Source organism: Sprattus sprattus (assembly GCF_963457725.1).
Source record: "Sprattus sprattus genome assembly, chromosome: 15".
In the NCBI taxonomy this organism is placed as follows: domain Eukaryota; kingdom Metazoa; phylum Chordata; class Actinopteri; order Clupeiformes; family Clupeidae; genus Sprattus; species Sprattus sprattus.
In genome coordinates, this window is record NC_137913.1 from 23,616,210 (window position 1) to 23,642,001 (window position 25,792).

The 25,792-nt window shown below is 41.3% G+C and overlaps 4 protein-coding genes across 4 annotated transcripts; 2 read left to right on the forward strand and 2 right to left on the reverse strand.

Annotated features, from left to right (window-relative positions):
• Positions 1–701: 701 nt before the first annotated feature.
• ercc8 (excision repair cross-complementation group 8) lies at positions 702–11,217 on the reverse strand. Its single transcript, XM_080852039.1, has 12 exons — positions 10,844–11,217; positions 10,531–10,626; positions 8,436–8,537; positions 8,197–8,320; positions 7,439–7,520; positions 5,490–5,558; positions 5,107–5,173; positions 4,394–4,497; positions 3,478–3,602; positions 2,926–3,123; positions 1,926–2,021; positions 702–1,425 (listed from the first exon to the last, which is right to left on the reverse strand). The coding sequence occupies exons 1-12, from the start codon at positions 10,918–10,920 to the stop codon at positions 1,363–1,365; spliced, it is 1,203 nt and encodes a 400-aa protein (XP_080708165.1). The 5' UTR covers positions 10,921–11,217; the 3' UTR covers positions 702–1,362.
• A 293-nt stretch (positions 11,218–11,510) lies between these two features.
• Positions 11,511–17,888, forward strand: rsrc2 (arginine/serine-rich coiled-coil 2). Its single transcript, XM_080853120.1, has 10 exons — positions 11,511–11,622; positions 12,316–12,472; positions 12,727–12,767; positions 14,142–14,317; positions 14,608–14,733; positions 15,306–15,422; positions 15,795–15,907; positions 16,578–16,870; positions 17,065–17,157; positions 17,252–17,888. Exons 1-10 carry the CDS (start codon positions 11,620–11,622, stop codon positions 17,438–17,440), a joined length of 1,308 nt encoding a protein of 435 aa, XP_080709246.1. The 5' UTR covers positions 11,511–11,619; the 3' UTR covers positions 17,441–17,888.
• A 486-nt stretch (positions 17,889–18,374) lies between these two features.
• Positions 18,375–19,977, reverse strand: LOC308376354 (uncharacterized protein; the record flags this gene model as incomplete). Its single annotated transcript, XM_080852649.1, has 4 exons — positions 19,742–19,977; positions 19,498–19,627; positions 19,279–19,412; positions 18,375–19,181 (listed from the first exon to the last, which is right to left on the reverse strand). Exons 1-4 carry the CDS (start codon positions 19,856–19,858, stop codon positions 18,375–18,377), a joined length of 1,188 nt encoding a protein of 395 aa, XP_080708775.1. The 5' UTR covers positions 19,859–19,977.
• Positions 19,978–20,233: 256 nt separating this feature from the next.
• zcchc8 (zinc finger, CCHC domain containing 8) lies at positions 20,234–25,455 on the forward strand (the record flags this gene model as incomplete). The annotated part of the gene is made up of 14 exons (XM_080853055.1): positions 20,234–20,405; positions 20,810–20,852; positions 20,948–21,022; positions 21,116–21,215; positions 21,313–21,390; positions 21,493–21,596; positions 21,815–21,880; positions 21,989–22,049; positions 22,252–22,382; positions 22,548–22,690; positions 22,775–22,890; positions 22,999–23,085; positions 23,172–23,286; positions 23,503–25,455. 14 exons carry the CDS (start codon positions 20,234–20,236, stop codon positions 24,492–24,494), a joined length of 2,283 nt encoding a protein of 760 aa, XP_080709181.1. The 3' UTR covers positions 24,495–25,455.
• Positions 25,456–25,792: the final 337 nt, after the last annotated feature.

Consider the following 25,792-nt stretch of genomic DNA (forward strand, 5'->3'; position numbering starts at 1 on the left):
TTCAAGGTTTCTTGTCTAGCATCCCTCTGCGAAGCAAGGCGGAGACTTCCTGATGCATGGCGTTCATCATCAATTACGCTATCATTCCTCATTGGTCAACACTAGGTTGTCCAGACAGGTGTCCTGCACCCCAGACAGATGATGCACCCCTCTCATAAAGTTGCGAGGATATTACAGTTTTTGATTAATAAAAGCAAGTTGACAAAGTAGACTGTATTGAAAACAGAATTGAATGTACAATATTTCGTAGTATTTAGTATTATTTGTGTTTGCAGTCCTCTTTAAGTAGTTAAAGTAAGTTTAGCTAACATGGTAGCATACCTCGAACTTCCGTTTTGATAAAAGCTATTTTACAAATTAGACTAAATCTAGCCTGGGGTACAACAACAACATTCATATGTTTGCACAGTGTAACCTAATACCATTTGGTGGGGGTGCATTCCATGGCGGGGGTGCAGAACGCGGCACTACACCGGGGTGATTGCGGTCATAGTGGAATGGTTTGACAATACAAATCCTAAGGCCCATATCCAAGATCCGTTTAAACATGCATCATAGTCAATTGCATAAAATAAACCGCTTAAAACTGTTAATAATTGCTTGTGGTTTGAGGTATTTGATTGTAGATAAACAAAATGTCATTATTTATGTGTACGCAACAATCAGCAGTAATAGAGTAACATGTTTATTATAGGGGAAAAAAATGACAGTCATGCTTGATCCTGAATCCTGCTCAAGACTGAGTGATGCATGTCCCCGATATGCATTCACAGAAGCTACACAATTTACTGTTAAGAGAAGGAAAATGCATGATCTGATTCACATTGTGATTGACACTGATCATGATCAAATTTTGTTGACACAAAGCCAACATATTCCTCTGTGCAAACAAACTGGCAACTCACTCACAAAATAATGTATGGCATGATATTATTAGTAAACATATATCAGACTTAATGCACTTTTTAAGGTTTACACCACTAATAGCATAGACATATAAAATGCAAAGGAAGGTTTTCTAAAATGGTTTCATCGTAGCTCATTTATCATGATTTACACCAACACCATTTTCTATCTATACATTCATCACATTTCCCAACATGCAGTATAAACCCTGTTCATGACTGACTTTAACATATACCAGCAGTACGGGGATAAAAAAAAAAATGTGTTTAACATCCACAAACAAAGACACTAGTGGTGTTAAAATACACCTTAAAAGTGCTCTGTTTTCCATTATCTGACTGACAGTTATTACATGGTTGCTGTAGAGGAAGCTCGGAAGGTTTTGCAAACAGAAATTCATTCAAAGTCATGGAGTTGCATTGCGCAACTTTCTTCTTCTTCTGTCTTTGGAATCTTTCAGTCCTCATCGCTGCTCCAGGCATCTACAAAAACAGGATTCACTGCAGACTGTTGCTCACCCTGTAATCAAACAATACAATATTTTACCAAGGAAATTAATGAAAGCCAAACATTCTTTACAGATTTTTGCAATAAGATGAGAAAAGTCATAAAAGCTATCTAGGCTTGTTAAGCATACACTGTATCAATCTGAGAAAAGAGGGAGGCAGGCCTGTGCAATTATGTCCAAATTTAATTCTCAGACATATATTTACTGTTTTAAAAAATACATATATTTGCTCCTTATTTAGCTAGCTATAGATCCACACCATAAACTAGTTAAACAGGACAGTTTGGTTAGCTGATCAGAATGTTTCTCAACTCTTTCGTAATGAGTCGGGAGAAAAATATGTGTGGACTGGTGTGAACTGTGACTGCCTGAATGGTGGCACAGGAGCTCTTTGTTAAGTGACACCAGTGTCCGGATGTAAACCCACTCAGACTCTGCTAATAGCCAGGACATGTTCTGTGTCTTTGGAAAAGCACGGCCAGAGAAATGTGCCAAGGCTTTTTCATCCTACCTTGGCAGTGGCAGTCTCTTCATCTTCAATGTCAGGATGCCTCAACACAGGAACCCAGGCTAGGATGTTGCAGTCTTTGCCTCCGCTATACAGTTCCTGCAACCACAAAGGAATGTTGAAGTATACGGACCAATGCAAATTGTTTCCGACACAATCTGTGGGCTAAGTACACATGCAACACAATGCTATCAATTCTTACATAGAAATGAGAAAACGGACGACTGACTGATAGAAAGGGAGGTGACTGGCCCACGTTTCTGTTTTGCAGCCTTGGGTTTTCACTTTATCTGCAATTATGTTACCTACGTGCCCTAGAGAGATCCTTATGATACAGACAGAAGATAAACAGATACAAAACGTATTACCTCATCCATTTAAAACCTAGCATGGTAGACTATATTCATGTTTCGCCTGTTGTCGACTCAAAGCAGAATGCCTCCCTTCGATAATCGACTAAAGGCACTGAGTGCTGTGCCACATCAGAGACCGGAAGATCAAAATAGACAAAACACTGACTGTACATTCCTTTTCTACAGTTTCTTTACAGTTATTGAGGTAAACAGGTGCAGGTGTATCTCTTTACGGATCCTTTACATGTTGTCAGACCCTTATAATGAAATGTATTAGCTTATAAGTGGCAAAAACAAGCGTGCTGGCTTGCCATCATAGAATTCTATTGTATAACCGCTTTTTCGGTTGCCTGTTTTAGCGTTCTAATTTAATGCTGGACCGATCATTAAGTAATAGTAAAGCACTAGTAAAAATGTGGACCCAAAAAGATATAAAAGTAGGGCCCAGGTTTGAAAATCCTGAAGTTTCCCTTTAACTTTAGAATAAAAAGACACAAATCACACAAGATTGACATACCATGTTAGTGTGACACTATTATTACCTTTGCATGATCCAAACTCTGGCAAAGCTTCATGCTCAATACCACTAGCTTTTCAAGTGTGAAGTTTGTTTTGTGCACAGGGCAAACGTTGTTGCCTGGCCAACTTACCTGATAGTCGGGGTGAAACTGGCAGCAGTCTACGTTGTTATAGTGACCCCGCAGCATAGTGACCAGCTCACCCGTGTGCAGTGAGTAGACCGCCACCGAACTGCTGCACGGCACAAATACAAACTCTGGGCTGCAGCCACGCGACACTGTTAGCCTTAGACAAGTGCGGCTGGCGTTGGCCACCTTTCCGTAGTTCACCTGTGGAGGACAAACACAAACAGGACAGCCATGGTCCTGTGACTATGAAGGAAACTCACACAGCTTGATGTCTGAATGACAGGACTTTATCTAGACCATCAACTTTTGTTTCCTTATATCAACATCCTTCTCTTGCCTTGGTCAAGGGGGTAAATAAGAGGATTACTGAGACTTGAAAATGTACCGGAGAGGAGCTATAGTAAAATGGGCTTGGTTACTGTGACCCTCTGCCTCACAGGGTAAAACCCATGGGCATCTGGAGGAAGATCACGGAAAACCCCTTGAGGTTGTATTATCACCTCTATCTTTTTTGTTTCTTTCTTGCATGAACTTTGTCTTTCTCTATCCACCTACCAGGGTGTTCTCTCCTGTGGCGCTGTTCCACAGCCTCATGCGGTCATCAGTCCCTGTGGTGAGCAAGTACAGGCCATCGGCTGTGAAGCACAGGCCGTTCACACGTCCGTTGTGGGCCGTGTTGACTGTAAACACAGAGAGCCAAAGCATCACAGACAGACTTTTTTTTTTCTACGACCACCTAGCCGCACACTACCAGCTATGCGTTTGCTCACCTCCCCCCTTCACTGCCTCTGTTGTCATGGTGACAGGCAGATACCTGAGAGCACAGGTGATCACCTGGGTGCTCAGTAAATATCCACACAGCGTTTGGCGTGCGGTTGTGGGTGAGGGATAAGTGAGTCTGTGATAAGCACTCTGTTCTACCTGCTGTCCTGGTTTAACAACAATTTCAAGAGATACATTCGCTCAAAATTAACATGGCCACAGGCCATTTCCATAGCACATGAAAGTGCAAGTTCACCAATAAAAAGTATGTAAAAAAAAAAAAGAAGAAAGTGCAAGTTCACCCTCAGCTTTAAGGCTAACTCCACCCACTGCATACTTTTGAAAAATACTAAAAACGGGGCAAGGTGCTGAGATGGGGGTTGTGAACTCCTGTGAATAAGGAGTTTCAATCATCAAATAAAAATGAGACTCACACTCACAGGCGGGGGATGGGTGTGGTAGGCTGCCCATTTCATGACGTGGGTATATACCAAATGGCTGTACACATATCAACATCTGCCTTGCAAGTTTCAGGATGATTTATAGTTATAGTTATTTAATGTAATGCAGTCATTTAATTGATTTTATAGCTCAAAATTGTTTAAATAATGCTTTATAACATTTTGATCACTGTCACTCCAGTCACTCAGACTTTAAGCTGTATACAGACACACCATGAGTGGGAAGATCTAGGCATAGGTGGACCTACCTGCTTCTGTGGCGGCTTTGGACTTGTCCCCGTTATGCTGGTCGAGGGTGAAAAGACTCCCAGAGGCCCGGCGCACATCCCACACTCTTACCGTGCTATCAGAACTAAAGGCAAAATTATATAGCATTAACTACCATTCCCATAATTCTCTACTTCTGGACAGAGAGGAGTGGCTCTCTGCAATAAAATACTGCTGACCACAATGAAAAAACTATTAAAGGCAGAGAAGCTTTGAGTAGAAGTGTCAGAAATAACAAGCTGTTGAAATATCTTTTGTTCCAAAATTGTGTTACTTAGTGTATTTAGTATTTTAATGTGGTTAGTTTAGCTTCACAGGTTTTGGGACAGGCACCACAGATCTGCGACAGTCTGCTATGGCAATGTATAAGACTACAGTTTGGATGGTTTTTACTGAAATAACCTCTACAATTAAATGTAAGTTTCTAGATCTCTGATATGATCATAGTTGAGGCACCCTGCTTTGTTGTTATCTTAAATGGGCCTATTTGGACGGCTTTGGCGTCCCACTGGATTAATTAACTGATTTAATTAGCTGGGAGCCAGATGAGCAAATTTCACATTGGGTTACTGCACAAATAAACCCCCTCCCGTGCTCTGCGAACACTTCAACCCGGAGCGAGTAGCAGATGTGTTGTTTGTCTGTGCAGACTTGTCAAGGCATCCTCAGGAGAGAGAGAGACGGCTCTGCTTACCTGGCCGTGGCTAAGATGTGCTCGTATCGCGGGGACCATTTGACTGAGAGAACCTCCCCTCTGTGACCTGCAGTGGGCACAGACACCATGAGTAGTGCTGTAGTGTCAGCCAGAGCGGCCTCTTTCTAAGGCCTGAATAATGATTACATTTATTTTTACCCCACCTCTCTTTCCAACAGGTGGCAGCATTAAACATGAGAACTAGGAATTCCATTATACTCCACATAAATGGAAGATGATTTGGCCAGAATGGCTACAAGCATAAAAAAAATATTCATGATCAGGGAGAGAGTGACCAGCTCCCTCTAAACCTACTTAATGGGATTTGGATGATTTTTTTTAAAGGCTTTACTAGTGACCACAGTCTCTTTGAGATTACTCACCCTGAAGGACATGGATGCATGACCCCGACTTCAAATCACACAGCTGTACTTTAGGTTCTTTGGTACCAACTGAGGACAAAGAGAGTACAAAGGGACTGATTGAGCAGTCTTCATGTACATGTGTGTGTGTGTGGCACACTTGTGTGAGTGTGTTTTTGTGTGTGTGTGTGTATTTCCTAGTCTGTGTGTGTGTGTGTGTGTGTGTGTGTGTGTGTGTGTGTGTGTGTATTTGAGTGCATTCACATCACAGTGGTTTGTTAGTTTGGGAGATAACAAAACGGATCTTCCGTGAACTACAGGAAAGCTATATTTATGTGTCTCTTATTTTTGCCAAACTATAACTGACTTACGCTTAACTCTACAAAACATTTCTTCTATGACCATATAACTACTTCTGTTAATTAAGTGACTATTTGCCCAGGCCTAAGTAAAATAATAAACTTCTATATAACTACAAGCTGGATAAATAATCAAATGGAAGGACGGAAAGCATTGGACCTGAGTGGTGATAGCTGCTCAACTGCTTAGAGTCTTAAATCCCAGGCTCTGCACTGTATAATTTCAGGAGGAGTTTTTAATAATAGTCTGTGTATTGTAACTAAGATTAATGCCAGAGTTCCAAGTGAAGAACAGTATTACTTCATGTAAGTAGAAATGTAACAGTTTTACAAGCAAATAATTGTACAGATGGAGCTGATGTATTGTAATGTACCATCTACCTATTGTATACAATGGCTATATTTACACTTTGTTTAGACTTACGTATCTATTCCTAAATATTTTGGACATTTTGGCTATTTGGAAACATAAACTCTGTGAGTGATACTACTAAATGAAAAAGCTACTAATAAAGGAAATATTAGCCCCCTCAAGAGCAACTGCACTATAGTGGGCTACAAGATATAACAGTAGTTTTTTTAGGAGGGCTACAGTTCCATACTCTCCTCGAAGAACAGAAACAGGGCGGGCACACCTCTAGACTGTAACCGATAAAAAACAGGCCTTAGAACAGTCAGCAGTTGGTCAAATAGTGGTGTTTACCAGCATCTGTTCCATAGAAGTGAATTGAACTTGAGACATCTGAATAACTAGAATGTTTGAATAAACCGTTCAGATGACTTATGACCAAAGTATTTTTGTAAATGCTATCTCATGATCCTAAAGATATCACACAAAGAGCAAGAGAGTACATCCAAGGGTTCTCTCTACATTTCCAGAGACTCAACAGTTTAACAAATCCAAAATAAACAAACAAAAAACAACCACTTTAACTCTACCTGCAACAGCTTTTGCCTAACATGAGGTCAGCCAAAAATATTCAAATTCATCTCTCAACATCTGAAAAGGGTAAAAGCAGATAGATGTTTTGGGTCTGGATCGGGAAACAGACTCGATAACCTGTCCATCCTGCTCTGGAAGTAGTGGGGGCGGGGGCAAATGGCAGAATCGCATCTGTGAGAGAAATTCCAAACGTGATTTGTCTTTGGCACACCTCCTCTTCCTTCAAGCATATCCCACGACACATTTATGACAAAGGTGCCATTTGGTGGGGGGTTTGAACTTTCACCCACTAGCAGCAAAACCAGATGAACTGGTATGAGGAGGATATTAAAGCTATATAGTCAGAGGAGCTCTAGTGTGTTTGTGTCTGTGTAAGCCCTAATGAGCGAAATAGCAGTGGAAAGTGACCACTCAACCCATTAGGCCTTGAAGCAAAACTCTAAGTCCTTAGCCTGTTTACACAGGGTGGATTAAAAATACCTCCAGAACATCTCACACCATGAAAAAAACACATGGGGACAGTGAGCAAAAACAGCAATGGGAAAAATGTTTTTGAATGCCTCAGACAGGGTGTGTCGATAGTAAGCATTCATATTTGGGAACCAGCCCGAGCAGACATGGAGAAATGAAGAAGAAACAAATAAAGAAAGAAACTATGCTGAATGTACCTGCAATGAGCGTGTGCTTCCTGGCTACAGGGGACATGTGGTGGCAGTAGACATTTCCTTCAAAATGGAACACTTCAGCAGGCTAAAATGAGGAGAAAATAAAATAGATTACACTGGACTATAAGGACATAATTGTGAATTATTACAAAGTCCATTACGACAGAAAATAGATTAGAACATGTAAGGGTATAATTGGATTTTTAAATGTAATGAGCCACAAAGCCTGTTTAATCTGAAGCAACTATCATAGAGACAGATTTTGGAAATGCAATGGCTCCTGACAGCAGTACCTTATTAAGTACCTAACAAGAGTATGCATAAAACCAGCTGTCTTTTAAACCTTCAGATTCAGTCACTTTATAAGTGGTTACATAGCTGTGCTGGGACCTGTGACCTTAGCAACCAAAATGAAAATCCAACCACACTGTGTGTAAACAGAGTTAGAAGGAAACTCATTTTATTAACAGTTTTTACATGTTTGTTATGCCACTGGGATTACGGGACAAAACTACTGAGCTATAGATACTGCTATCCTTATCTTACCTTACTCACTCCACTGTGTGTTTATGTCTACACTTGGCGTGAAATACAATATTGACCTATTGCTTGAATGGCGTCCATTGTTAGTTCCTCAACAGAAAATACACATTGGATAGGAAGATTAACAACAGCCAGTCAGAGCTCAGGTGGGCATGTTGAATCTGGAAGAGAAAGTGTTGGAGACATGGAATTGGGAAATGTACGGGAAATGGGCAGACCTTCAACGTCTCTGTGTCCCACACTTTCATGGTCTTGTCAAAAGAGCTGGATATGAACATGCCTGTGTCGTGTGGATACCACTGAACGGTTTCCACACTGAACTTGTGCACATGGCGGCTGGACCTAAAGAAGACAAACACAGTGCTACACTGTCAGACCCTGTATTGACTAGGATTGAGTAAGACAATGCTGCCACCTAGTGAATACTCCAAAAATGTCTTTTGTTTAATGTGCTTACCTTCCAACTGTACACACTGCTTTGCAGGTGAACTGTGGTTTCTTGTTTTTATTCTCAAGGTCATAGACCACTATAACTCCATCTGCACCTCCGGACAACATACTAGGAGACAAACAATTTCAGGACATATTCAAAACCAAAAAATTACTTCATGTAGGGGTGTGCGCAAATATAGCTCTAACAATGAATCGTTTCAAAATTTGTCTAATTCCATATCGATCTGTACAATTTCTGAATTGATCTTTTAGGCTACCATGCATTTATTTATAGCTGCATTTATCTATCACCGCATAGCAGTTTGATACATGACCACCGCAAACCTTTAGAGAAAGAGCACAAATTAAGTGAAATAACAAGATAGTTCTGGTTGCAAGAAAAGTGTGTTACCCTTAATTGTTACGTTTCTGGAAACAATGGACTGAAAAGTTTGTTGCGTATCTTATTCTAGGTAAAAAAATGATTAGGAACTATTGATTGGGATGTGATGGCTGTACACTGATAGGGTGTGAAGTAATACCTATGAGTTACGTTCTGCGGTTTTGTGACCTACCTAGCTAATATGAGGATGGGTGTGACTTCATAACAGATTTATTCTTGTGCCGAATATGAGCATTTTTGAAATGTGCATGTATACATAAGAAACAATATGAGCTTCATTGTATAACTGTACTTGGCATTTATTTACAAAGTTGGGAAAAATATGTGTGTATATATAAAAGGATGGCTTATTTAATAAAGACAAGAATAAGTTAGAAAAACATGCTACATATAGGCTACAATTTCCGACATTTATAACAGGACAGAGGTATGCACTATTACAATAATAAGTCTAAATGTATTCCGAAACAGCACTCATCTGGGTCCAAGCAGTATTTGCAAACTGCCTCAATGACTAAGTCCATAGCAGTTCTGCACTTATCTAAACAACACATGCAGGGTGTCAAATGTTGTGACATTTTGTGAATCTTTACATCACAAGATACTGGCTAGTGAAGTGCCAAATGTTGTCTTTGAATGTTATTCACTGAGTGGCTTTACTTCACAAATGAATCGCAATGAGCTAAGGTAATGTGTCTCCTAGAAGCCAGCTTGCCATTAAAATGTCATACTTTTTGGCAAAACTACTTCAAACTATTGCCCAAAAAGTGTTTTGACGCTGCCCCACTTCAGGGGATGCTAGCACCAAGGTAAACACACAGCTACTCTCTACTCCGTATCAGCCAGGTGGGGCTACAACCATACTAAGTTTCATGCATACTGGCAAAGTCTTAGCAAATGGCTGACCAACAAATAGTGAGATAAAGGTAGGAGAAAAAAAAAAAAAACCTCGACAAACACTATGACCACCTGCCGCAGTGGTCTCAATTATTACCAGACCTCCATATTAGATGTTGCTCTCTCGTTCAACTTGTACCATCAACTTTTTACCCATTTGTGGGTAAAATAATTTGGTACACACCTTGGCCTAGTCTTTCATGGTTTTCACAATTTGTTTCCAGTGACTCTCAATTTGCAAATGTGTGTTCTATTTAGAGTAGGGTGACCAGATGTCCTGTTTTAATTTTTGAAATGAAATTGAATTGAAATTCTAAGTCTTATTCTACTATAAAAAACATTGTTTTGTCCCACATCTCTTTGCTTGAACTTTAAAAATGGGGTTAAAAGCAATAGGATAAGGGTTATGGGAACACATATTTATTCATATTTATTCATGGAAACATAATTTAGCGATGATTGACAAGACAGGTACCACGCAGGTTGTCTGGTCACCTTACTTTAGAGCTTTTTTAAATATCTGTAAATATGCAAAGCTGCCAAGCAATAGGCCTTTAGTATTTCATATCTCATTCTTTTAGATATTGAATTGAATTAAACCAAGTCGTTAGCTTGTGAATCAGAATATAAACAAATAGGGCCTCTGTGCCAATAACCAGCCCGAGCTACACGACATCCCCATACAGAAAAATATATCCCATGTCAACGAGATTTAGGGGTGAAAGGTAGGTACGATGCTGACTGTATTGACAACAAAGACTTAAAGGACATTCTGATTATGAATACATTTTGCATTACACAGTAAAAGTTAAACACTTACTATCTGCCATCAATGACTTCAATGTCTATTGTATTGACCCCATTTCCATGGATTCGATCCACATCCCGATCAGGATTCAGCTCCAGACTAAGAACCCTTCAGAGAAAAGCAACACAACACGCTTCTACATTGGCTTGAGAGGTAAAATTGTAAATTAAATTCTAGTGACAGGCCTACTTCTTATTTGTAGATATGTTCATAATACACAGACTAATTTTAAAACCCGATGTGCAGCCACTGATATTAAAACACTGACCAAGAAACAGTAGAAGAATTGTAAAAGCAACACAGATGCTTTAAAACAAATCATTACCTCCTTGTCGATTCAGCTCGTCTCAGTCGGAGTGGGTCGTCGACTCCAGTCCGTCTTGCCGTTAAGAAACTCAACATATTTTTAAAGTGTTTTTTTTTTTTGTGGAGAATTTATGAAATCCGATGAAGTTTGCTTGGTATTCTTTCATACCCAGTTGAATCAATAGTGAATTGAGTAACCACAGGGTCTTGAAAAATATTACCCTCTATGATAACTAGAATGGCGCTTCCTATGTCTATGAAATCGTCGTGAACTTGGTTTTGCAATGTTCATCATAGTCACTCAACGGGACAAAGTGAGAATCATAAACAACACGTTATTGTTATTTATGAGTACATATAATTATCTCAAATAACACAGGATCGCTACAGGAGTCCATGATGTTTCGGGAAGTTACGTAGCTCCTGTGACCACCCTGAAATGAGCGCAATCCAGAAACCAATTTCACAAAATGTAAAAATAAAAACCTCTTTTTGTGTTTGCAAGCAAGAATATTAAAACTAAAAATATAATCCATGTTGATAAAAATGTAGCGTTGGTTTGCAATGCCATTCTTTTTTACTGTTCGACCTTTTTTTCCGGATAAACCTTACTCTTGTTTTGATACTTTTTTTTTTTTTTACAGCCCATGGATTACGTGGTTGTTGCCGCCGTCTTCAAGATAAGTGAGTTCGCCAAGCGTAGCCTGAAAACGGTCGCAGTTTGCTGTTGTATGATTCCAGGGCAGAGTACTTACAAAAATAGCTCAGTCGCTAAAGCTTTTTCGCAAAGCAAAGATGGTAAGTTGCTTTGAAACAGAATTAACTCTTTGTTCGATGTTTGTATTAGTTTATCTATTTGAAACAAGCAATGTTCATCGTAATTTCAGTTATCCAAGATGGCGCCCCCTGACTGCCTTGCTCAGAAAAGGATTGTCATTCAGTAACTTGTCGTCGTTAACTCTCATTAAATGTTTTGTGATTTGACACGGGCTTGTTTCTGTTAACGTTACATCGATACTTCGTGTGTACATCCCTAGCTGCTACGTCCCTCACATAATCGCGAATCAACCGTTCAGCTAACGTTCTGTTGTTGAGAGGTTGGTAGCTAGCTAATTACTTAGCTCGCTGCCTCATCACAGCTGCGCCTGAATGCCATCCCAGATTGCCAGCGAACTATCCTAGCAGAGCTAACCTAGCCAGTTAGCTCTCATTTACATTCTCCAGACAAATTATGGCGTACCTCGTATTGTTTTCCACCAATTTATAGGTGACGTTGAGAAACTTTTACTTTACGCAGTGAAATTAGGTGGATCAATACCAGGGGGTCCGTTTATTGAGGTTATTCATTTAAATGTAGCTTGTTTGCAGAGTTGACCATCCCCAAACATCGAAAAATCTCATCTCAAAATAATTTCAAATTTGATTGGACTACCGATTGTCAAAACTGATTTATGTTTGTTTGTTTCCTTCCTCACGTAAATTCGTGTGTAGGCGAGTGACGCCGACATGAACGAAATGCTTCCGAGATCATCTTCCCCTGACAGAGATAAAAGGAGACCGAGTGTTGAGACTCTCAGATCACCTAGAAACTCAAAACACCACAACTCAAGATCCAGGTCACGTTCAAGGGAACGGAAACACAAGTCGAGTAAGTTATTATTGTCTTTACTTTGTTATGGACACGGGTTGGTTTGTTCTCTGTTGAAGCTATGTATAGAAATCTAAATTGGGCTTTGTGAGCCTTACAGGGGGACTAGATAATTCCCCTGATATCCCCTAGCAGCTGCTACAGCTAATGTACCGATGGTCTTTGCATCTTACTGACCGCTGTTAGCTATTGGGTTCAGATCTGCCTCAAACTACAATTGCAAAGTGTGGTGATATTTTTTCTTTTACTTTTAGGTGATAAAAAGCACAGAAGAAGCCGGAGTAGGAGCAAAGAGGTAACTAACATTAGTTTATCATGGTCATTTCATGGCTAAACTGAGCAGCTCACATACAGGTAGATAGCCTTTTGCTTATCAGTTGTACTTGTAGAACATGGTAAGTATGAATGGGTCATTAGATAGTCAATCCGTACAATGAATGTTTTTTTTTTAGTTTTTCTTTGGTTTTTTTAACGCCCACTTTCACTTAGTCACATATCGTTTGGACTAGCTATTGGGTGTCTGTAAAATGCCATGACGTGGTGAAGAATGCTTGTGTGGGAGCACTTTTTTTCTTTATTTTTTTGTTAACACTTGTGTTTAGATCACATGATAACATTTCTATAATAAATTACACTCAGCGTGCTAATGCACGAAGAGACACTCTGAACTGAAGACGCTGCTGACAGATAGCAAAATTATATGCCTTCTTCCTGGACAGGTAATTATCAGCCACTCAAACTCATACTTGCCTACATAGACCAAAAAATTAACTTTAACCTTTTTCACATGGTTGTAGCTTCCTGATTCATAAGTATTTTGAGAGTTCACAAAAGGTGGGTGGGTGGTTTAAGTGAGACTGTGGATAGAAACTAATAAGGGCTGTCTCGCATGCCAACAGAATGAACAATACAATAGTTTAACAGAGCAAAACGCAACAAGCGGAAGGAGTCTATTGTTTGGGTAGTTGGGCTTCTTAATACTTTAGAATAAATGAAGAAGGCTCCATTGTATTAGTGAAATAATATCTGACAAAAAGGCATTTGGTAAGTTAATCAGCTTGTTTTAAAGACACAGGTGCAAAACGCGGGAGATTAGTATTTCACTAATGCTAATACTCAATGGGTTTTATGGACAGGTAGCCCTTTCATTGCAATGTAGCACTGGAAATAATATGAAAATTAGCCTGAAAATAAGGCTGTACTAACTCCATGGATGAGAGTGAATATGACTGTTAAGCACATGCCCACCCAAGGCTATGATTTACTTATGGTTTTAAGCTGGAACAGTGTTCCTTAACATTGTAGCAGCTGGCCTGTGCTAGCCAATCGTGGACATGCAGAATCAAATAAACTAGTAAAACTGGTTTTGCTGCACATTTAACCTGCTGTGAAAACCTTCAGTAAATCTAGCTGCTATCTATCAGGTATGGGTATCATTGAGTACATGCTTTGCTTCCCTGTTTTGGTGTGCTCAGGGTCCCAAGTTGTTGAGATCTATTGATTTATTTGTTGTTGATTTGCTTGATGTGATTGTTGTGTGGAAAGGATTTTTAAGAGGTGACCTATAGTTTCTTGTCAACATGACTTGGCAAACGGTGTTTACAATCCACCATACTAACGCTCTTTGTTGCACTATTTTTCTGAAAGAGACCACTTCTTCTTAAAACAGGCTCGGAGGAGGGACTCGGCAAAGGCGTCCAAGTCGCAGAGCCGACTGGAGGAGGCCCAGCAGGATGAGCGAGGCCGAGAGAGGCTGTCAGATGAGAATGGCGAAGAACGCCACCGCCGCAAAGACAAGAAAGCATCCAGAGGCAAAAGCTACTCCAGGTCAAGATCACGGGAGAGGTAAGGCAGAATACCGGCATGTTTGAGCACTTAACTATTATTAGGGAGGCCATCACAAGATACCTTTGTGGACATCAGTGTTTAAGTACAAACAAACAATTTGACAGCATTCACGATGGCAGTGCTTGAGCTTTTGGCCTAATGGATTTAAAGAAGCTGCCAGCAGAGGTCGCATATCCAATATGTTTGGGACTACTTGTGCTCAAGAAGATGTATGATCTGGGACTAAGTACGTTATGCCATTGATTTATTGTAACATAAATAACAGTTATTTTATGTTATGTCTCCAGGCGTCACCGCAGCAGAAGTCGGGACAAAAAGCGCTCTCGCAGTCGAGACCGCAGGTCAAAGAGCCGGGAGAAGAAAAGTTCCAGGTCCAAACATAGACACCGCAGCAGGAGTCGCAGTAAGAGCAGGTGGGCTGGCCATGTGTGATTCTGAATGTCAGTATTTAGCTGGTGGTTGTGGGGCGGTGTTTGCGTCACTGACACTGCTGGGTGTTATTGAAAGAACGTGGTTAAGTGACAAACCTTTCGAAGTTAAGTCAGAGTAAGTGATAAACCTATGGCTTTGTTTTGCTAGGAGAATGAAGCCGCCTTCTATTAGGGGGTTTACTACTTGTTCCGAGTTAACTTAGCAAGGTTTGTCACTAAACCAAGTTCTTGGAATAACCTCCAGGTTTTAGTTGACGGTGTTCATGGTTGCCCAAGTAAACAGAACATCAACTTTAGGTTGTGTGGTACTTAATGGTATTAAAAATCAAACATAATTGAAGTTTTATAGAAATTCATACGAGTATGTAAAGAAAGAAAAAAAACTTTATATTTATATATATGTTATATGCCAAATACACATTTAGTGCTTGCATATTTTTATTTGGCAATCACAACCAACTGACAAGTAGTTTGCGATTTAATACTTTCTCTGCCAAAGTTGCTGGGATGGTCAAATGGAGAGTGACATTAAGTGGTTCTTTCACCCACCCCAGAGAAAAGAAAAAACGGACTGAGAAGAATCGGCGAAAGAGCCGGAGCCGCACTGCGAGTCCCCCTGCCTTCCGTGGCCGAAATACAGCCATGGACGCTCAGGAGGCATTAGCCAGAAGGTCAGAATCACTGCTGAGGCAACACAATTCTCATATAACCCTAGACAGAGTTTATTTTCATAGAACTCTATCTTAAAAATAGAGATGTAAACTTTGGCATGCTTCCTGCCCTCTTCTTTTCTATAACCATATTTTGAGGTAAGCCATGCTTGCCACCTAGAATTTGTAAATGTTTGCTTTAGTTCTTTTTGGTATTTGTAGTGGTGTGTGCATTATATATTAAGTCATCTGCCTGTTGGCAGTACTTTTGAATATGCTGTTTTGTAAGTTATGAAGGGAGGACAACTGTTTGTGTGCCTCTTGTCCTCTGTGGACTGCACTATTTGCCTTAATTCTGCTGGTAACACTCTTAAATTTCTTCTTCGCCTCTAGGTTAGAAAGGGCTAAGAAGCTTCAAGAGCAGAAAGAGAAAGAGTTGATGGAGAACCAGCAGAATCAGCAGCAGGAAGAGACTGTTGCTGGTAAGGAACAGACACCAGTGGAAGGTAATCATCTTTAGTCGAACTCGGGGGCAAAGAGAGCTGGGTTTTTCCTCACTGTCTGTAATTTGGGTCTGCTCTGTTCTTTTTTTGTTTTGTTTTTCCTGCCGAGAGAGATGTCACTGATAATTGCCAGAAGGCCGTGCTGTAAAGACACAAAGTAGTTAGACACAATATAGTGAAATTGTACTGGACTGTCAAGCCAGGTTCTAAGACAATGAAAACCCAGCTCTACGCTACTCTGAATTACCCTTTACTATTCATTCTAGCACTTTTCTTATTGGTCGATAGAGATCAGTAATAAGAGTGTAGTATCATGGTAGCAACTCATACAAACCACAAATTGCTGAATAATGTGTGGGTTTTAATAAATTAATGTATGGTACAATATTTAACTAGCAATTCTAAGTTCATTTCAACATTCCGATTTCCGAAATATAGTTACTTGTAATTACTAGTCACCTACGAGTCTAGTCTAACTTGCTCCTTAGGCTAATGATGTGTCGTGTGTGTGTGTATATAAATACCTATTTCTCTGCATGCATTTATTTCAATCTCATCACCTCCTGGCACAACTTAAGCCAGTCATCATGTGAATGCAATGCTTCGGTGTACTTGTGCATAGTACTTGCCACCCAAAAGCTGCAGCAGTAACGTATTTCCTGTGCATCCTCAGCTGCCACAGCCTCTGCTCCCCTCCTGAGTGATGCTGTGGCTGCAGCAGCATCAGCGGCTGCCGTGGCCGCTGCTTCCAACCCCGTGCTGAATGTGGCCGCATTACTGGCCTCAGGCACACAGGTCACGCCACAGTTTGCCATGGCTGCACAGATGGCGGCTTTGCAAGCTAGGACGTTAGCAGAGACTGGCATCGCTGTGCCCAGCTACTACAACCCCTCGGCAGTCAACCCCATGAAGTTTGCTGAGCAGGAGAAGAAGAGGAAGTTGCTCTGGACGGGAAAGAAAGAAGGGGTAGGGAAAAACCTGCTAAACGGTGTTCCCTATGAAATAAAGTATTAATTGAGAGCCTTAATCATAGTGTTTTGTTTGTTAGTTTAACCCTGAGAATATCCATTGATTTAAGCCTTCAAATAATTAAATGCAAAAAGCCATATTGATGAACCATTAACATGCTTAACATAGGACCTTCTTCTTGTGTCTTGAAGCACTCAAAAAATATGACTGCTGAGCTTTGGGAGAAGCTGAATTTTGGCAACAATGACCAGAATACCAAATTCCGCAAACTCATGGGTATCAAGGTGAGTAGACAAAGCCTGGAATTTCAGTTGTGTTAATGTAAGCATGTGTTCCCTTGGACTTGTGTTTAGTGTTTCTTCTTCCATCTCTACACAGGATGAAGAGGAGGCTGGAGCATCTCGGTCATTAGACGACGATGGCCTGAAGACTCTACAGCATCAGGAAGAGATGTTCCGTAACCTAGACGTTCAGTACGAAATGGCCCGCTCACAGACGCACACCCAGAGAGGCATGGGACTGGGCTTCGGTTCCGCGTTCTCATCTCGGGGGATGGACGCCCTCTGACCTCCTCGATCTTGTGACCTCCACAGCTTGTTGCTCTCCCTTCTGTTTACCAGCTTTGTCACTGATCGATTTGGTGTCTGTTCATTTGAAGCTGGAAGCATGGATGTTAACTTGCATGGATGTTGGTTGCGTCGGATCTGTAATTTATGTAGGAACAAATCCCATATCGTGGAACATTCACATGTAAATACAGCTTTGGAGGCTATGTCTTGATTGTTCTCCAGAATTATGCAGTGGTGCAATAAAACCTTTGGGAGGGATTTAGGCATCTGTTAGAAAATGTGACGGCTTGATAACTGATTTTGTATTCCACTTGTATATATTTCAGATGGTTTGAAGGAAAGGAACATCAAAGTAGATAACGAGAGGCATTCTGTTGTTTGCATTCATTGACTACTCAGATACTACATAAATCATGGGAGCAAATGTTTCCCCTGACGATAATAGTTACTGCTCAATTCAGAGTGCAACACACATGTCCTTAAAATAAAAGGTATTGTATTAATCCAGTTTGTGTTTCAGTAATGGTCAATCAGAGCATGGTTTATAAAAAATACATTTATTGAGTATGAAAATTGGTTCATGTTCAGTCACAGTTGTTCACATTCACAAAGAGGTGCAAGAAAAGTTAGAAAAACAAGAGGCATTTTCACCATGATTCCCCAGGAGCTCCCATAGATGCACTCATTCATATTACCATGTATATGGGTGTATCACACTCATGGGTTTGAGAAAATGGACAACATGGTCCTGTCATAACCAAGGTAATACAATCTTAAATTACATTAAGGGACCATGAGGTGAGGATCTCCAGTGACAAGTATGAGGCAGGGAGATTTAAAGTTGGAATGAACTGGCAGCAGAGTTGTTCCTTCAGCTTCACAAAGCCTTATTCCTATAATCTCAGTAATTGGGTATTCTTTGACTGAAGCCTCTACTTGCAAATAAGGCTAGAGTACAGTACATGGGCCACGCCGGTGATGAGGTTGTGGTTAGCAAACTCCAAGATGAGCAGCAGGATGGGAAACTCGCTGTGCCTCTTCCACTGGGCAGTCTCCTCGCTAAGACCCATCCAGTTCACAAGCAGCGTCCGCATGGCTTCGGGGAACAACTCGGCCGCTAGCTCCTCAGCCGGAGGAAGGTCGCTAATGTGCTCAATGTGCCGCACCTTGAAGCTCTCCACCTGCTGGCTAATGCAGCCGTTGGCAGTGTGGAAGCAACGGCCCAGCCAGCCCGCTACAGCCTGGAGCAACGGGCTGCAGTAGATGGATAGGGAGCTTGGTGTCTGGAGCTGGAGGAGGGACAGTACAGCTTTTGCCAAATTCCCCTCATCCAATACCCCACCAGCAGTGAAGTGCTCTGCCAGTCTCAGAAAGGAAAGGAGGATGTGCTTCTGTTCGTGTCTAATGCTTTGGACTGACTGAAGCTGGCTTTCCAAGATTTTGAGTGTTTGAGAAACCTGACAGGGTTGGCTGGGGATTTCACTGATAGTTGCTTTTACAGGCGAACAGTAGTCATGGTCCTCTGAAGGCGTGTCTTCAGTCAGGTCCTGATGTGCAATTTCAAATGGTTCTGCGACCTGAAGGGAACAAGCACATTGACTTGGTGTGTTCTCAGAGGCCTGTCTACTGTCTGGATCTGTTGACCCCAAGGTGTTCTGGGGCAGTGGACTGTCAAGTCTCCCAGTGAGCTGGTAGGTCATTTTTAATAGGTCATCATTTAGCCGTGATTTCCACAAGTCCTGTAAGATAATAATGTAATAATAATTTCAAACAGAGGTTCAATTACTAAGGTAATAGTATTGAAAATAAATGGATGATGTTTCAGAGGTAGACTACCTGAAACGACTCCAGGATGGACAGTTGCTGCTGTTTGCTGTAAAGTTCAAAGGCCACACGAAAGATGCCCTGAATGCTGTAGAACCACAAACTGTTCATTCCACAAGGAACACGTAAACCATGGAACCGGTACTCTGTAAAGATAGTATTCAATCTCACATACCGCAACACACTTGAGCAAAACTAGTTAACACATACATACAGTAATGATGGACTCACCAGATGAAAAGACAAGCTTTGTTGCCAATCCTTTTTTAGCAAACTTAGCATGGTACCTAGGATGGTTCTCAATGCGAATATCTGTATCAGAATAAAGATCAGCTCCAAGAAACAGGGGAATGAGCCGCTTCTGTAAGAAAACAGCATAATATATATATGTATTATTATTTTATTTAGCTGACATCTCCGACTTAATTCCACAAGCTCAAAATCGCCCAACTATTCAGCTCTACTTTTTTCTTACCTCCCCAGGACCGTTCTTTGTCACTGAAAAAGAATTTCCATCTCCAAGATAAAGATAGCGGATTTTCCGATTACCATTATCCCACAGTGACAAGTTGATCAGAGATGCCTTTGACATATTTAAAAGAAACTATCCAAATAGCTCAGTCGTAGCTAACACGTTGAGTTGAACTTTATCTAACTGACACCATCATAGCTGTTCTGCAATCGCTAATGACACCTTATTATCTATGTCTTATAAACAGTTGGTCGACTACGATGTAAAAACATTAAAACCTCATACGTATTCGTATGATTTTCTGTGAATTAAAAAAAACTGTCTTTAACTCTAAATGTGACTTCCCCACTACCTCCTTTGCTACTACCGAGTACTCCCATAGACATAAATCTATGAGGATTCCCACATCCACCGGAAGACAGATTGTGTCGGCCAATCAGAACATTTGCGTGGCTACGTCTTACCCTCTGAACTCCCCGTTAGCCACAAACCAAGATGGCTGAGGTGGATTTTGGAGACAGCGAGCTGTTTCAGCAACTCGACGAGGAAAGGCCTGTAGCAACCCACATAAGGTTTGAGTCAGGTGATGAAGCTCCAGAAGAAATTCAAGAGCTTCGAGAGAGGTTGGAAGAGTGTGAAGAGACGATAAGCCGCCTAAACGCAGAGAATATCCTTTCATAACAATGGGAAGTACTAGCTACGACTGCGTTTCTGAGCCATGGCCTCTGAGCACTTTACGCAGAAAAATCAAATCTCCCCGCTCAAAAAGTCATTGGTCGGAATGTTGACGCATTTTTCTTTCTGTCACAATGTTGTTGTGGAATTTTTTCACGTGTAACGTCTACAGAATTTATTTTGTGATGTATATTAGTGCCATTTTCAAATGTGTTTGTAGTTTCCGTTTCGACGCTCATAACCATGTTAGCGCTTACACTATCAACAGCGGTGAAGAAAAGTGTCACGAGCAAGTGTCAGTGTTCGACTGTAACGTTATCGGTGGGCAGCCCATAGATTTTTTTTAAATGGCTTGTCATGTTTTGATTCGCAAGATTGCCTTAACAGCCTATTCACATGAAGAACTGAGGAAGAAATTGAAAACCCTGACGCGACCGAGGTAGGGCTACACATTTCAACACTTGGTAATGGTTCAACAAGTCTAATATATGTGCGTACCCCTATATCTAACACATGACCATACTCCACCAACAGTGGTTTAAAAGTGGACAACACAAGAATTGATGGACCACTCCTTCATGTCTTGTATGGAAACAATAATATATCCAAGTAAGTGGTTGTTCATTCCCAACTGCAAATAAATAATTGTCCACCTTAAGAATTAATCAAGGTCCCTTTTCATTTTTTGGGGAATATTTTCAGGGAGTGTCGCCAGGAGATTGAAGACAGCATCTGCAGTCTTATTCAGAAACACCAGCAGCAGAACACTGGCCAGCCAGCCTCCTCTTATGTGCCGCCTCAGGTTAGTAGCAAATGTTTTAGAAATTGTAAATGGTATCAAGATCTGTGTATTGCAATTTTGTGTGGTATATTTTAATTTGTCTCTCTCCTTTTTGTAGACATCAAGTTTTTTTCTGGAGGATGACCAGAGGGAAAAAACCTCAGACACAATCAAAAAAATTAAGGAAGCCTTCAGTGTGAGTTATTTTGTGCGAGCTGAAACGATTGAGTTTTACAAGAATATTTGGATTAATTTACCCTCTGTGATTATGCTGATATGCCTTCTGCTGTCTTTTCAGGTGGTTGGGAGTGTGCTGTATTTCACAAGCTTCTGTCTGGACAAACTTGGCCAGCCTCTACTTAATGAAAACCCTCAGTTGACGGATGGATGGGAGGTTCCAAAGTATCCTCAAGGCAGCACACCTTTCTTTGAGATTGCCATTGTTTTAGGTGTTCTCTGTTTGCTTATTTACTCATGGACTACCTTCAGAGGCTGCAGTGGTGAGATGTTGCAAGTTTCAGGGGTGCTTTCTACAGTTTTTACTGTGTACTTTTCATCCCTTCTGTTGTCTCATACACAAACTACATAAAAGGGGCTTCCTGAATTTGATTTTGCGAAAGATACCCACAGGTCTTCAGCAACGTCATAACACTAGACGGACAGGGAGTTCAAGTTAAGGAAAAAAGGTGAAGCGGAAGAAGAAAATTACTATCCTCTCTCCCATGTCATATTTATTCAAGGTTCCCTTTCTCTCACATGTGCCAAAGTAATGACCAGTGTTGTATTTTCATCAGGCCCAAGCCTTGTTGTTTTAACTGTGGAGAAGAGGACCATCAGCTAAGAGACTGTCCAAAGGTATTGGACGGACTATTAACATGTAATTGCATGGAGATGCATTCAGTGGAATAATGTTACTGCCACCTGGTTATTGGTCTAGGTTAGTGGCTAGATCTTGTCATAACATGCCAGTCATGGCTTCCTCTGCAGACCTAGACTGATGATGACTCAACCTTGTACACAAATGATTACATTCTCACGTGGTTATGTCCTGCTACAGCCCAAGGATAACGCTCGCATTAATGAGAAGAGGAAAGAATTCTCTCAGGGCAACAATAATGTGAGCAGTCAACGTTATCACTTTGAGGAAGTGGAAGAACGCTTTAACAAATACAAAGCGGGTGTAGTCAGGTAAGACTATTAAATCCCAAACTCAATCTTGCAATTGCTATTTAAAAGAAAAAAGAGGAGGATTGGTTACACTTTTGCTCACATAATGTGTCACTGTTTGTATCAGAGCTATTGATAATGGCCCTATTATCTTTACTGTCTTCCATCCCATTATCTCTGAAACAGCCAGGAGCTCTCAGATGCCCTTGGAGTATCGTTAAACAAGGTACCACCTTTCATATATCGTATGAGAGAGTTGGGTTACCCCCCGGGCTGGCTCAAGGAAGCTGAAGATGAGAATTCTGGACTCACGCTCTATGATGGCAATGGTATATTACCCTTTGACACAATGACTTGTGGATATTATATGGTCCTGTTCTTGCTACATTTGCCCCTCTGCATTTTTCTAACAGCGACTGGTGAAGTTCCGGAGGAAGAAAATGGCCACAGCATAAAACTTTCGTATGACCTCTCCAAGCTGGTTGATTTCCCAGGCTTTAATGTGGGCCTGCCACCCCATGTAAAGGATGTAAGGACTTAAGAACTTTTTTCAAAGAACAAAGCACTTAATGGCGGCATTTGAAGTGTTTTCTGGGGCGGGGGAATATCCTGTAATTGTGAATCCTTTATTTTTTAGGAATACAGGGCATATGGCTCCATCCCAATGCAGTATCAGCACCTGAAGCAAAATTTTGCAGCCTATCTGTCCACCAATTATCCAACGGTAAAGACTCTTTCACCATTGACCATTCCAATTTCGTGTTCTTTTTTTTAACATAATGACCATACCAGATGTTTTTGTAATGGCAGTCTGGATCCAGTAATATTAAGAGGCCCCATGAGTCTGAATCAACTCCACGGCAACCAAAGAAACGCCGGTCCAATCCTGACTCCTCCAGGTGTTCAGATATGGACCTTGATTCAGGTAAAGTTTAAGCTTTCTATGTTTTTTTTTTTAATTTTTTTTATTTGTTAATGCAACATTGAAGTGAGTTCTGTAAGTATTTATTACCCCTGAAGGGAGATCTCAAGACTTGTTTTTGAGCATGTGTACACTCAAACAAAGCAAAACTCCAGAAGATATGCCTGGAATAATGTGTAGACCTAAGTGGGTAACGCTCGCTAGTGTGTTTCTCTATAGACCAGGGTTCACCTCGCCCTTCTTGGACTCCTGATGGATTCAAGTTCCAGCCACCGCTGCCTCCCAACTCCCCCTCTTTTGGTAGCCCGCCACCATTGCCCCCTGGCACTCCCCCAGTCACTCCCACACAGCCACCCCTGCCCAAAGGCACTCCACCCACTAATGGCTCGCCTGCGATAGAAAGGGAGGAGTCTGAGGACGGGCTGACTCTTGAGGAGCTGGAGGAACAGCAGCGTCTTCTCTGGGCTGCTCTTGAGAAGGCAGACACAGCCACCAACAGTGACTCTGAAACGGCAGCCACAGGGACCCCTGTACCCAGCTCCCCCAGTGTCTCCACCCCAGCAAGGCCAGATGCTGAGATGGAGGACGAGGAGGGGGAGGTGCTGGAGGCTGTGGAGATTTCCAGCCGGAACGGGGAAGACGTCGCCGCCTCCCCTAACAAAGTTCAGGTCACCGAAGCAGATGAAGAGCCCCGTGCGGAAGTGGTCCCTGTTGTTGATAAAGATGTAGACGATGTTGAAATGGTGGATGACTGTGGTGGTGATGAAGGTGAAGAGGAAGCACCTCAGAGAGCAGAGCAGGCTACCCCTCAGTCACCCACTGATGAAGGGGTAGGTGAAGAGGAAGCACCCCAGAGGGCAGAGCAGGCTACCCCTCAGTCACCCACTGATGAAGGGGTAGGTGAAGAGGAAGCACCCCAGAGGGCAGAGCAGGCTACCCCTCAGTCACCCACTGATGAAGGGGTAGGTGAAGAGGAAGCACCCCAGAGGGCAGAGCAGGCTACCCCTCAGTCACCAACTGATGAAGCCACTGATGAGCCTGAGTTTAAGAAGGTGATGGCTGTGCCACATCGCAGCAATTTTGCTTCTAACATCGTCCCCTTTGAGGACACGCCTGAGTATAAAGATGTCGCAGAAGCTACAGGGACCTATCTGAAGATACGGGACTTGCTTAAATGTTCACCTCGTAATCAGGCTAAGAACAAGAAGTGAACCCCCACTTTGGTGTTGCCCTATCAAGTGAACTCAACTTGAATGTTCATTTTCAGTTGAGCTCAACCTCTCCAAGCTCGAATGATGTGGAAGAAACTTCCCGCTCTTAGCAACTCTAATTCATTTTTGAATTAATTGTGTTTTTTAGTTCACAGGGACCAGCTAGTCAATGTTTGAAGTTCACAACAGGGGCATTGTGATATTTACTTTCACTCTTCACGTTTTGAACCGTCTGTCGTTAATTTTAAGGTGTTTGAGTGTTTCAGAGGTGTCTTCTGACATCCTCCTTTTATTCAACACACAGATCAATTGAATTAGCCTTTCTTTTTTTGGCTAAATGTCAGGTTTTCAGTTTCCTGTAATCTGGCATGTGTTTCAGGTGTTTTACTTGGCCTACATTTTTTGGGGGGGAATATCTTTGCTCCATCAGCACTAAATGTCTAATAGAAGGCATAGGGATGGAAACATTTCTGTTCCTTATTTTAGGTCTTTTAGATTTTATATATTGTCTTTTCATACGTCTGGAGTTAAGTGGTCTCATCTCAGACAGCAGTGACTGTACATAGTAATGCTGAACAGTGGAAGAGGGCCAGAAATGTGTGTTCTGTTTGGGAAATGTATGTAAAATCGTAACCATGTAAGATATTTTTTTAATTGGTTCTTTAGATTATTCCCTTTTACAGGTTTTATGAACTTCCACAAACTGATAATGAACACATAAAAAGCAGCTTTTGTATTTTGTTTCTGCACACCGGGTCACACATCTCCTCCTCCCCTCACACACACACACACACAGTGAATAGAGTTGCTTATATGAAAGAATGAACTTTGGTCTGAGTGTTTAATAGGCAGACTCTTCAGCCAAGTCATAACACTGCTTTGACCAAGATCTCAGGGCAGCACCTATTTGCCCATCACTAATCCACGACTCCTTGGCTCATTATATCAATTTGAAAATAAAACCTGGAAACTACCAATCACTACGGGCGTACAGTTTTAATAATGTATTTGTCTTAAATGAGGGAGGCATTTTTGAAGCCATTATATTGGAGTATTTGGCCTCCACAATGACTTATATGAAAATCTCATTTGGTACTTCATGCTCCTGAGTTAGACATCCTTAAAAACTGTAGAACCAAGTTCTGCAATTGTATCCATCATCAGGCATTATTAAAATGAATTGTCTGAAAGGTTGTCTTGTACTTGTAGGGCTTATTTCATTGTGGCCACTCTCTAAGTGTTATTAGTTAAACTCATTTTTTAAGAGCCTGCCTCAGAGATCAACATGTAATCATAAA

What these genes read in the sequence shown, in the direction of transcription:
- rsrc2 (XM_080853120.1), top strand. An exon ending in GCCGGAGTAGGAGCAAAGAG is followed by an intron (nt 12,768 to 14,141) that starts GTAACTAACATT and finishes TTCTTAAAACAG; the next exon opens with GCTCGGAGGAGGGACTCGGC. An exon ending in GCAAACTCATGGGTATCAAG is followed by an intron (nt 17,158 to 17,251) that starts GTGAGTAGACAA and finishes ATCTCTACACAG; the next exon opens with GATGAAGAGGAGGCTGGAGC.
- ercc8 (XM_080852039.1), bottom strand. Translation starts at nt 10,920, where the DNA reads ATGTTGAGTTTCTTAACGGCAAGACGGACTGGAGTCGACGACCCACTC. An exon ending in GCAGTGTGTACAGTTGGAAG is followed by an intron (nt 8,321 to 8,435) that starts GTAAGCACATTA and finishes TGTCTTCTTTAG; the next exon opens with GTCCAGCCGCCATGTGCACA. An exon ending in GGGACACAGAGACGTTGAAG is followed by an intron (nt 7,521 to 8,196) that starts GTCTGCCCATTT and finishes TCCTCATTTTAG; the next exon opens with CCTGCTGAAGTGTTCCATTT.